This window comes from Wasmannia auropunctata, unplaced genomic scaffold, assembly GCF_000956235.1.
Source record: "Wasmannia auropunctata unplaced genomic scaffold, wasmannia.A_1.0 LD336076.1, whole genome shotgun sequence".
Taxonomy (NCBI): Eukaryota; Metazoa; Arthropoda; class Insecta; order Hymenoptera; family Formicidae; genus Wasmannia; species Wasmannia auropunctata.
This window is the reverse complement of record NW_012026814.1, coordinates 5967053-5980882: the sequence shown is the minus strand read 5'-3', so window position 1 is coordinate 5980882 and position 13830 is coordinate 5967053. Positions and strand designations below refer to the sequence as shown.

The 13830-nt window shown below is 34.8% G+C and overlaps 1 protein-coding gene across 1 annotated transcript in view; it reads right to left on the bottom strand.

The window, feature by feature from the left end:
• LOC105449355 (sushi, von Willebrand factor type A, EGF and pentraxin domain-containing protein 1) overlaps positions 1-13830 on the bottom strand; it is a 50221-nt gene that overhangs the window by 14976 nt on the left and 21415 nt on the right. Inside the window, exons 2-3 of the mRNA XM_011688527.1 lie at positions 8871-8988; positions 3774-3832 (exon numbers count right to left, since the gene is read on the bottom strand). Coding sequence (XP_011686829.1) covers positions 3774-3832; positions 8871-8988 — 177 coding nt within the window. The remainder of the gene's footprint in view (positions 1-3773; positions 3833-8870; positions 8989-13830) is intronic.

The window sequence follows — 13830 nt, the reverse complement described above, 5'->3', positions numbered from 1 at the left end:
TTCTTTTTAAAAGTGCTAAGAATTGTATAGGTTTTCTACATGTTTTGATGCATTGTTAATGCCAATGTTTGGTGAACAATCCACGAAAAGAACGGAAATTTCAATGAAGAATGCACGGAAATTTTGTTGAAAGGTCTAAAAATTTTGCTGAATTCAGATCTGAAAATAGTTTTTTGTTAAATCATCAAAATAATTTGTTGGAAGATTAAAACTGATAAGCATTGCTATAAAACGTTTTGATATCCTAGCAATCACTTTGACTTTTGCACAAAATTATTTTGATTATTGAACAAAAATTATTTTCAGACCTGGATTCAGCAAAATTGTTTTTTCCGTGTCTAAAAAGTTCCGCGTATAAAAAGTTTCTTTTATTTATCTACAATTTTTTCAAATAAAACTCTAATATTTATTCTATCGTCTTATTTAGCCTACTGCAGTTTTGCCATTAAAAATCTCTCAAGCCATCAGAAACCAGAATTCTGAATTTAATTGTCACATTCGATTTCTATTACACATGTTACTATACATTTGCGATCGCGATAGAGGTTCACGAAGCGCCGTTCTTTTAACACTCGTTAATTGCCATTTAGTCACGGTCATTAAACGAAGGTGGCAAAATAACAATATACTCGTTAATCAGGACGCGTTCGACAATAACGGTAATTATCGCCAGTGACGAGCTGTCGTCTGATGTCAATCACCATTGGTTTGTCGCCACTGTTGTTTCCGATGCGCGCATATATTTTTTTTGCAATGCATATTCTGTTTCCCGAAATGATTTTCGTGGTGATCCGCAACAACGCGCTACCGTTATTCCGTGGAAATGGCGCGGATCGTTCCGCTACCTTTGAACAATGACAATTGTATTTCCTTGCGGTTGCGCTTTTTACATAGGGAAAGTCATGGAAGCCGGAACGATGTCGTTTTTTTTTCTCTACCGCAATCGTGCAATAACTTATTGTTAGCTATTTACAAAAATCGTCGCTAATCTAATATTATTCGTTGGATAACGCGGTGAAATTTGTAATCGTAATTTTACACGAGTATCTTTGAGTCAAACTGCCTTTGCCAATTTTGAACGAGTTGCCTTCCTAGAAAATATTCCGAAGCCAGTTTCTTCGTCGAAAAATTTTTCGAGCAATTTGCTCGCGATTTTTGTTCAACAATATGCAACGCAGATAAGTATTTAAAAAAATAATAATAATAATGTTTTAATTTTTATACTTAAACAGCTTCTTAATATCTGATTAAAATTCTATAAAATTATCTATAAAAACATTAAATTTTTTTAAGTTTTCAGCTTTTAATTACGTGTTGTATAAAAATTATTTTCTAAAATTGAATCAGTGAGTGCAAAGAAAGTGCATAAATCACGTTTATCAAATTTTTCAATATTACCAAAAAACTGTTTAATTTTAATTTCAATGAAAAAACTAACAAAATTACTTTTGGGAGTTTAAATATGACATTTATTTTTTTGATACATCTCTAGTTCTGAAATGCTTGTCTATTCAACAAAAAACTCAAAGGAATATATTAAAAAATTGTCGTTTTTTGCAGTCAAGCAAATTTGCTTATATTTTTTGGCCGTAAAATTTGTCACGTGACAAATCCATTTCCTATCAAAGTATGGGGAAAATAAGTAAAAATCTCAAAGATGAATTATTTATAACTTCCATTTTTCTTTCTAAATACAGCATACTTATCTTAAAAATGGATAGGGAAAGAGAGTATGTTGTCAAGATCTATGATTATACGAATCTGTTCAGGATTACGAAATTTAAAATGATGACTCCAATATGGCAGTTGTTAAATAACTAATTGTAAGAAGTAGGTTGATAACTTAAATATATAATTGTAAATATTTGTGAAATATATAATTGTAGATATACAGGTATGTGTAAATATATGTTGCTCGCTCATTTTTATGTTTATACATAGCGGGGAAAGAGGGAAGTGTGTATGTCAGTATACATGCGTGGAAATAATGATTGTGACAACATTGTTCACAAACCATGAATGCAATTATCCATCTATCCATCAATTCTCAATCTATCAATCTATCTATCCGTCCATGTATGGAACCGTATATCTATCGATTCATTTTTTTATTTATACACCTAATCACCCAATTAACTATTCCACTATCCATCCACTTATCCATATTCTCATTCATCTATCCATACACTCATCCATACATCCATCTATCTATCAATTCGTGCATCTGTCCATCCATCCATCCAATTAATTTTATTTCAATCTCTCATTAGGTATATAATCAAACTTATCTGCTAAAACACTATAAAATAATTTATCCCGTGTATAAGATGAAGATCATCTAACGATTCCACTTTTCATCACTTCGTATTTGAAAAATTGCATTTCTCTCAAATTGCCACACTGTTTGCTTGCAAATTTTAGGGTTTCTACTTATTTTAACGACAAATCAATTCCACCATTTGATTCTACAACTATAAAATCTGTACAAAAAAATGAAATAAAAAAAATGAGGAGATCATAAATGACCCAATCATAAAGTTTTTATTTTTCTCACAATTGGCCAGCAAATGAATGTTATCATGTGATTTTATAGCCAAAAATCTATAAAAAATCTAATTTTATATTCTCAGCTACTTTTTAATATAAGCTTCTTTAAAATTTAAACTCATATCTTTTCTGTGCTCAAGATAAAAAAAATGAACATAAATTTAAGATTGTTTGACTTTATATTATATTTAAAAATACAAAAAACTAATAAAATTACTTTCAGGAATTCAGATATGATATTTAATAATATTTTTGATATATTCCTGGTCTAAAATGTTTATCTATATAATAAATAGAAAACTTAAATTTCAAATTTTAATTTTATATCCACTATTTCTACACTTGACATCAACATAAATTTTATAATTTTATACGTTGCTACTATTAGATATTTTATTTTATATTCAAAAGTATGGAACTTATAATAAACAAGAAATTTCTGATGTAGGGAATTAAAAAAAGATATTACTCAACTTTGTTAATTCCAAAATACAACACAAAATTTGTATTATTATTTTGCTTGAAAACTATAAAGAGAACATGAAAATAAAAGAGTAATGTTAAACAATATAAGATAATAATATTAATTTACACAATTTCGCAAAAACACTGGAGTTAAAACACTAACTATTCACATATTTCATTCTGTTGCTATTTCAGGTCCTTAAAAACTTGGGACAAGTATTCTATTTGTGTAATTATTAATTTCAAGATCAACATAGAAAGAAAAACTAATTTTCTAAAAAAATGGATTTGTGCTTTTTCTGCATTCACCGATCCAATTATAGTTTTCATTTTTGATTATAAGAAGATCAGTTTTGAGACACCGTGTATAAAGCAAGGGAAAGTGGCTTGATTGGCATTTTAAGGCAGGCAGTTTGGTGTCCTCTCCGAACGAAAATGCGATTCTCGTTCGATGACCCCTCTCGCGTCCAACGTCTGCCAGTCATATCACGAAAATGAATTCCGTTTCGTTCAACGGAGAAAGTCGATTGCCTTCATCGAGACGGATAGAAAACGAATTGCGACAATGGCGAATTACGAAGATTTATATAATTAATGTAATTAAAATGAGTATTACGAACGTACGATGGGTATTAAGAATTAGCCAATTTCGGCAAAATGTTCGCGGCAACGCGGCTACGAGATGCACTGATTCGTTCGGTACGGAATATCATTATTCGGCTTTAAGAAGGAGATCGCCAGAAGAGAGCGAGAATACTCACCGCAGAACGGTAGGTCACCCTGCCATTTTCCCCGTGGGCTGCATACCAAGCTGCCGATTCTGAAAGAATAAGTAACAGTCACATCAGGCTAGGATTCGAGCTGAATATCGAGTGGTGATATTATTCGGAAGCACAGGGGGGGAGGGGTCGAGCCCACACGAATATCACTCTCTCTTCCAACGTTACGCAACTGATAACAGGTGCAATCCGTCCCGTTATGCGTGTTACGCCGTGGAAAACTCTCTTGCCGAGCCGTTGGAGCGAAAAACGTTACTTATAGGCTCGCTGCATAATAATTGGCGTAATAACGCACCGTGAGAAGGAGGTGCAAGGGCTTCGCAAGACGGCGACGCGTTCACTCGACACACTCGCGCTCGTCGTCGAATACCTCGAAGAGAAAAGGGAGAAACTCGATAAGAAAAAAGGAGACTTTTCTATCGATTAAAAGAATTATGTAAGCGCTTCTTGGATCTCCGTATAGACTTCCAACGGATTCTTAATGTTTACGCCTCCTTTGTGCCGCTCTGCGGCCGAAGAAAGAATTCCGACAGCGCTACAATTACACGCTCATGCGTGTAATTACCCGTTCGACGTGATCGTTTGCGAGGTATGCATTAACGTCACGCGCCATCGCGTGCAATGCGATTAAAACTGTATCTACGCATTTTGATTAGTCGAGGCCTAACCCCAATAACACTTATAATTTCGAATCGAGTTGGTTAATTTAAATACGTAAGAGCAGGACTGGGTAAAATGCGTTTGGAATTATATTTAAAATCCCAAATATAAAATACCTTAAAAAAGATATTTAAAATGTAAAATATAAAATGGGTTTTTCGAACCCATTTTAAATGTAAATGGGTAAATAGGTATTTTAAATGATTTTTAAATGCAAAATAGGTTTTTTTAGTGTATACAATTTAATTGGTAATTTATTTTAATATAATCATACATTTTATTTGTTTTATTTAATAAAACATGGAATCATTTCATCCTTGTTACTGTTCGCTAAAAGTTAAACAAGGACAAATGATGCTCGCAAACGTTAAGTTCAACGTAGGACGCATTTAACAGACAGATCAGTGAGCGCTCAATGATTCACCTTTGTTACGGTATTGGTTCATTTACTCAGATCCAGCAAAAAGTTATAAAGATAAAAATCAATCATATTAAAGAATCACTAAACGCTAAATGCTCAATGATCTACTTTGTTTATTGAACGCGTCCATAGAAGAAATTGTGTTTTGACCAATTACGAAACTTGATTTCTTTTATGCATCAAAGACTACGTTTACACGTCATTATTAATCGGGTTTAATAACATCTGTAGCTATGAAAGTGGCCAATCACAGTCATTTTATTCTTTAGAGAAATAGCTTTGATTGGTTAGATTAATTATTACAGATGTTATTAAACTCGATTAAGGTTGCATTCACTTTGATGCTTACAGCGCTTATCATTTTATCCTTGCTGTTTTTTAAATGTTAAAGAAAGACAAACGATACTCACAAGTGCTGTAAGCGCCAAACCGAACGCAGCCTAAGAGTAACGTGTAAACGTAATCAATAATGCTAGAAGAAATTTGTGAGCGCTTAGAAAAACCATTTACCCATTTTACAAATAAATTTATAGTTAAATGTATAGATATTTCCATTTCAAATGTAAAATGAAAATAGTTTTTCAAAAAGCATTTAAAATAGAAAATTCAAAATGCCCTTTCCATTTTAAATACATATTTAAAATAAAACTATTTCAAATATTATCCAGCCTTGCGTAAGAGGTCCCTTTTTCGGAGCGGAGAAAGGTATGTAGAAAAACTGTCTCTTACCGTGAACCTTCTTATTGTCTCGAGTTTCGAATCAAGGAATGCGGCAATACGCGATTCTCTGCCGTGTCCCGCATTTTTTCATTTTTCTTTCTCGAACGCGCGTCCCGCGCCAACGTTTGAAAACGGAGAAAGTCATGCGGCGCGGCCGCGGCCTATCACATTATCGATAATCACCGTTCTCAAGCAGCGTGCATATTTCGCTCGCCTGGAAACAGCCGTGTTGTTGCACACACAACTCGAGAAAAACGCCCGATCGCGCGTAACACGACCACCAATTTCCGGTCGCGTGCCCCCCATGGACGCCGCTGCCCGTCCCCCCCCTCCGCGCCGCGCCACGACCGGCGGGAAATTAATTTTCCTCCGCGTTTATTTCGCAACAAAGAGCCGGTTTCCTCGCTTGCCAACTGCGTTTTCTATCAGTCCCGCATGAACAAAGGTGCACAGTTATTGACACCTCAAGTGTTTACTTTCTTGCCCGTCACGCTGATCAACGATTTTGTCATCTTTTTTGCGTTGGAGAGAGAAACGTGAATCATTGTAAGGAGGATGTTAAGTTTTAACTGTTTTCCTTCCGACCAACACACATATCCGAAGTTCCGAGATATACAAATTATATATCATATTTTAAAGGGCCTAAGCGGAGTCGAGTTTCGTGTTTCGCTTATCTTGGGAAAATATCGAGAGAAATCACGATCAAATAAAAAATCTAATATAATATATATAGAATATATAAAATGTAATGTATATAGGGTACAGCGGGGTAAGTTTGAACAGCGAGGAATTTGGATAATAGTAAGTATTTGCAAGAATTTCAGAAAAATAAGAGATTTTAAGATACATTTCAGTATAAGCATTATAAGCATTATAAAAAAAGAATGTTCGATTGAATTGGAGCAAAGACACGGGACAAGCCGTTACAGCTGTCATTGGTGTGATCTTGGTTTGAGGAGCTGCATATTGCATTTGTATACACACAACTATTTCATGCTCCATACAGAAAAATACAATCTAAACAAAAACAAATATGATGAAAATGAAGTTCCTAGAACTTCTATTGGGCATCCCGCTGTGTTTAGTTGTGTTTTAAAAAACTTTAGAAAGAGTTAAATATCTCGAAGCCAGAGGTTTCCTTATTAATTTCTGTTTAATTTTGTCTGAAACGTGCAATTTAATATTTTTAACACAATAGATAAATATAATGTTTTCATTATAATATCAATGTTAAAAAGTTCATTTATCTTCGTCGTACTTAAAATATTGGGACTAACATGATCATTTTACGTTTTTCTAATTTGTGTTCAATTTGATTTAGAAAATATAATAAAATGTTCAAAAAAACATTTAAATATAAGATTTGGTCTTTACTGTAATATGAATGTTTATTTTCAATGTTATTCAAATTATCCCTCAAAATTGATTTTCGTTAAAATTGTAGGGGTAAATCGAATAAATGACGTTTCAAGATTTAAAGAATAATTTTTCATATATTGGGTAAATATTCTTTAACATGAGTTTTCTGCTACATATTCAATTTAAGAATAAAATTATTATTTTTTGAGAAATTGTTCAAAAAGTTTGAAATTATTCAAATTACCCTGCTGTACCCTAACATTTATTGATGAAAAGTTCTTAAATCAAGACATCGGGAATAAAGCAACAAGGATTATTACTTAAACACGTATAACTTGGAGATACCGAGGGATTCACAAACGACGAAGAATCCGAGACAAATAAGTAATCCTTTCGAATTCTGGCTTTGAATAACGAACATGCTTATCTAATTAATTTCGGAATTTTTTCATGTGTTGGCTGAAAAACAGCCAAGACTTAACATCCTTTATATTTGTTTTTCCTTAGCTTTACGTAATCTTAAAGAATATTATAAAAAAATGATAACCGCAAAGACGATGAACTCGCAAATCCTGATTGTACGAGAACCTTATTATACTATTAAAATAATGAAATTTCGTCACCATATAATTTGTTGCATCATTGGATTAACTTTAAGATTTACTGAAATTTTATTACATTTCAATTAATCATATATTCGCGTTGTCGACATTTTAATTGAATTAGTTTTTATTCGTTAATCTGTGGGTATTTGCTATGATAAAATTCTTTTTATGACGAGCAATATGAATAAATTACAAAATCGGCGCAATTTAGTTGGAATTAACAAAAAAGATTTCAACGCGGCTTATCTGCAGTTCAATAGCCAACCTTGGAAGTCTGACGATCGCGGTATTCTACCGAAGAAATATCCGATCTGACGCGGCACTATATGCCGAAGAAATGAAGCGCTAATTAACATGTACAGTTCGTAACGGTACCGCCGCAGAATACACGACATATTGCCCGAAGTCTCATGGTTAAGGTGCATTCCGAATAGACCTCTGGGTCTCCTCCAAAGAGATTCGAAGAGTTCCAGAACTCTGCGCGAGCTGAAATTTTATTAATTATAGGAAAATTCTGAAAACAAACTGCAGACAGATATTATGATTCTTTATCTACATCTCATTATTTCTTTTTCTGTCTCTTTGTACATACGCAATCTTGCTGGCAATCTTTCTAATTTATTCGCAGTATAGAGAATGGCACACCTATCGATCGAGATTCTTTCCAGGAAAGCAATATTATCCACGGATACGTCGCGCGATGGGCGTAGCCTCGACTATAAAATCATTATCATAAATAACTCGCGACGAGAAGCAGCCAATAAGACTGTTATCGACATTGTTGTATAGCTATTATTCCATCTGCGTAATATTTCTTTTCCTTTTCGAATAAAAATCCATAGATTCCTATCGAATTTCTAAATAAATGCCAATATTTAACAGAAGTTGTTACAAAATGCAGCTCGTAAAATCAACGAAATCATTATAAAATATCTCGATAACTGAATTTAAAAGTTTTACTTCTCCAAAAGACAATCTTTAAAAGTTTTCCCTTTTCAACGAGGCAATTGTCTCTCTCGTGTAATTTTTTTCCATTGAATCGTAATTTTTCGAGGAACTATAAATCGATGATTTCTCTAGTTTCTTCCAGTTTAGGGATGATAAGTGAATCTAAAAGTTTTACTTCTCCAAGAGGCAATCTTTAAAAGTTTTCCATTTTTGAAGAGGCAATTGTCTCTCTCGTGTAATTTTTTTTTCCATTGAATCATAATTTTTCGAGGAACTATAAATCAATGATTTCTCTAGTTTCTTCCAGTTTAGGAATGATTATTCTATAACATTCTAGATATTGTTGCGCGTGAAAGTTGCACTCACCCAAAGAGCTCGTAGCCTGCATCGCAGGTGTATTTTGCCACGGTGCCGGGCGCCAAGGATTCATCAGACAACGACACCCTGGCGTTCATCGGCACAGCCGGATGACCGCACTTCAGTTCTGCAATCAGGAAAATTACAAACGCTTAGCTATTTGAAGGCAAAGAACCGCGCGAGAGCGCACGGCCAACGGCATCTCGCCGGATGAAAATATCCGAACAGCAGGCGCGCGCGCGTAACCGTCCATTATGTTCGTAATTTGCGCGAAATCATTTACGGGAGTTCCCAGCCTCGCAGGCGCATCCGATTCTCATTGCGGACGTGCAATCGCATTTAAATGCTTTCAGTGTGTTCGAAGATAATTCCGCGAAATTGCACTTCAGTAAATGAGCATTTAGCAAATATTGGTTTATTTCTTAAAACAAACCAAATAAAATCGCCGATTTTCTCTTGATGATCTTATCACGTATCTCAAATAAATTTTGGATGCTGAAAGAACATATAAAATATTTCAATATTTTTGCAACATCTATGTATAGAGAGATAAGTGCACGGAAAAAACAATATTTTGCTGGATTCAGCTCTGAAAATAATTTTTGTTCAATAATCAAAATAATTTTGTTGGAAAGTCACAATGATTGCCAGAATATCAAAACGTTTTATAGCTTATCAGTTTTAATATTCCAACAAATTATTTTGGTAATTCAACAAAAAATTATTTTCAGATCTGTATTTAGCAAAATTTTTAGACCTTTCAACAAAATCGTTCTTTCCGTGTGGAGATCGATCAATCGCTTTTTGATAACTGTATCTCGATGGAGCTGCAGCGATCGAGCGGATGCAGCATCGGCGCCGCGATGACGACTCGATGAGAGCTGCAAACGCTTCCGCCGTGGCCTCTATCGATTGCAATCTACTTTTTCGCGTTCGCCCGTTCGTGACGTTCAATCCGGCCAAATTTTCAGGGCATGACGCGGAGTCGAGTCGATCGAACGTGGTTAAGATTATCGGATCGGTCATGCACGAAGAGGCAGACGGGAGTCACACTCCACGTTGCGGCAATTTAAATAATCGCAGGAACCCGTTACAGTGATCTCTAGGGGAGTCTCTCTGAAGAAATGCACATGGCATCGCCGCGGCGTGCTCGCAGATGCCGTCATTTAAATCGCTGACTTGGAATAAAAGGATCACGTCCACATTTACTATCACAGCAACTCTGTAATCAAGTTCAATAAATAATAGAATGACTCTAAAGGCGCGCGAAGAAGTTGCCTTTTAATCTCGAAACTTCTTGGAATGATTCCGTTTCTTTCTTCTAGTTATCCGTCCATTGGCGAAGAAAGTGCCGTGAATTCTCGTTCGTGCATTATTTCGAGCAGTTGGATTTATATTAAATTTAATACATCTCACATGTTGTCCCGATCTATCCAAATTTTTTTATTAATTTGACACTAAATGTTAGAATATGTTAGAAAGTAATAGACATTACGTAAAAATTAACCCAAAAATTGTAACACTTCGACACAATTCGGAAACAAATTGTAGAAGCAACTTCAGTAAAATTAACATTTATAATTAACATATTAAATTAACATGTACATTTATCTTTTATTCATGCGTCTTAGAATTCATATTTTAAAGCCACATTATTTTTATGTTATTTATTTCTTTATGATCATTTATATATTATATTCAATTGTGTTCATTTATGTTCATTTATGTTCATTTACAAATTTCTCATAAATTAATTTCTCATAATTAATCATAAATTACTTGTAAATTTTAACACTAAGAAATATCAAATATCAATTTAACACAAAACATTCAAATCACATTATGTTGAAATAACACTCGATTATGTTAAAAATTCAACACGAAAATTTTAACGAGATCCGTTTTTAACACAAGTACAAAATGCTTTCTATTGTGTGGACGGACGTCGTAGGAGCCTTGAACGGGATCCCACGCGAATTCCATTATCTGTGACCATCCGATAGACTCTGCGATTTCCACGACTCGTCTTATACAATTAGAAGAAAATTCGCACGTCAGTTAAGCGCGAAGTTGATTATCACTATATCGTGACGATCGTTTTCTTTATACGTTTTCTGCTTTGATCTATTTCTTTTCCTTTTCTTTTTCATCTGACAAGTGCTGCATGCAGTCACATAATATACATATATGTGGTCCAAAGAGAAAGCGCGCGACTTTCAGGACACTGTGTACATCACGGTTAACTAGGCGAGATATAATGCATTCCTGATTGAGAGAGAGAAAGAGGGACCCCGCTGATGCGCTCGCATAAGGCGAAACTTTTTCTCCGTGGGGAAAGTCTATTGGGTCACGATGGAAACGCGCCAAAGGCTCGCGCGATTTACGTCCCGAATCGCGCGAAGCGGCCACGCAACGCGCGCGACGACGTGAAATTCACCTATTCGCCCCCTATTTCCATGGGAAAATTCTCCTCGACGGCGGCTTTTTCGCGCATTTCTCTCGGCGCCCCTCCCCCCCCCCCCCTCCATAGAAAGCGCCTTTCTCGTTTTCTCGATCTCCGCGGTCGCGTGTCGCGTCATCGTGTCGATCTCGTTGCACTCGTCGTCGTTTGCGTTCTCGCGTTGTTTCCGATTTCCATTGACCCTTTTGTAGTATCAATGATCACGAAGCCGCTCTTTCAAACCATGTTTTTCGATTTCACGCCGTTGTCGTTCCGCTTTTCGGAATTACCTGCCGTAATGCACCGCGTTTTACTTTGTCCGCTTGGCGTGTATACCTATTGTGTCCGCGCGTGATGTCGAAATCTTACGTCACTAAACATTTTAGTTAACGACAGGCATTGTAGAGTGTGAAAAGAACCGTGTGAAAAAACTTCTTAGCAGATAGTATAATAATTTATATAAAAAATATATATTGTATCTAAAAAGTTCTTATATAATTGACAAGCCTTCAGCTTGGAATCACAATAATCTTAATGGTGTGTTTCTTACTTATATCTATATTATTGGTATATACATGGAAAGAAATTTGCTGGATCCAGATTTAAAAATAATTTTTGTTCAATGATCAAAATAATTTTGTTGGAAAGTCACAAAATGATTGCCAGAATATCAAAACGTTTTATAGTAATGCTTATAATTTTGAACTTTCCAACAAATTATTTTGATGGTTGAACAAGAATTATTTTCGGATCTGTTTTTTGGAAAATTTTTAGACCTTTCAACAAAAACGTTCTCTTCGTGTAATTAATTTAGCTTATAAAACAAGGAATTATAAAGTAACATCATAATGAAAAACTATGCTTATTAGAATCGTCGGCTATAAATCATCTTATAAATTGGATTGTGAATTTATCTCTAAAATATGTTTCTAGATTATCTTTATCTATTATTTCGGTTGAAGTACGTCGTTCTTGCCTATCATCTAGGCATCATAAGCGATTCCCGAAGAGGCGATACGATCTCGTCGATTACATGAGCGAGGTCGCGCGACTCGCGGAATAATTTCCCATTGTATTTTCAAGGCCGATCGCGTCGGATTACCTTGGATTTTTCCGATCAGATCGGCATCATAATTCTACCATGATAATAATATCCCGATTAATTAAGTATAATAAATTCTTCAAATACTAACGGTACCAAACGACGGGTGGCTGTCGTAGTTCATTCGCAATAAATATCTCGACAGTAATTAATTAATCTTGTAATTACTACGAGCAGTTAATAAACAGTATCATAAGATAATTATATCCTTTAAAAGAGAAGAATCGTATAACTGTTTCCGTAATGCACCTGTGAAGAAAAATGATACAAATCTGATAAAAAAATCAATTTTTGTAGAAGAAAAATCTGCAAACGTTAAAAATTGGAATCGATTTTCGAGATAAATAAATGTAATAAATATCTATATCTAATTCTAAATTGAAGCATAAAAAGTAAGAAAATATATAAATTTTCTTTTTTCAGTTTATAAAAAATATAAGGTATTCGTACAAAATTATAGCAATATACATTTCTATATAATTTGATGTATACTTTGCTCTACAATTTATAAACCCGCAATGTCAAACTTTCTGATTCTTAAGCACAGATACTCCTTAAGGCATATTAATAAAATCGCGAGGTTTTCGCGCACACTCTCATGGACCGCGAGATGATCGGTAATCTGACATTAAAAGAAAAGGAAGAGAGAATCTTTCTCTGTGGCGGCGGTGGCGCGGCATTTCGTTTAATTTTAACTCTCCGCGCGAGGCCTGACATCTTCGGAGTGAAAGCCTCCGGTTATTATATTCCGATCCGAAACGCGCTCTCGAAAGAGAATCGGATTTCTCACGAGGCGGAACATAATTCTGCGTGCCCGCGGCGTGCGAACGGCTTAATTAGAGCGGCCAAATTTCGCGTCGACAATAAGTACAAATTTTTCAACAATCGCGACAATTTTCAAGTCAGTAAACAACAAATATAGATTCAAGTACGTCAAATACTGCGCGGATTATCGACGACGCTTTTTTTCCCTGTTCTTATGAACATTCAAACAGACTTTGAAATTATTTTTAATCGGACAACATAGAAACAACGAAAGAACGATTTTGTTGAAAGATGTAAAAATTTTGCTAAAAACAGATCTGAAAATAATTTTTTTTAAATCATCCAAATAATTTGTTGGAATATTAAAACTGATAAGCATTGCTATAAAACGTTTTGATATTCTAGCAATCATTTAGATTTTCGCACAAAATTATTTTGATTATTGAACAAAAATTATTTTCAGATCTGAATCCAGCAAAATTGTTCTTTCCGTGTACACATGACTGAGAGGGTTTGGACTTTTAGAGTTATTATATAAATACTGTGGAAGTGGGACCACTGTGGACAGATTGTGGGATTCTGATTTCTGTGTAAAACGCACGCGCGCGCGCGCGCACACACACACACACAACACACACACACACACACACACACACACACAC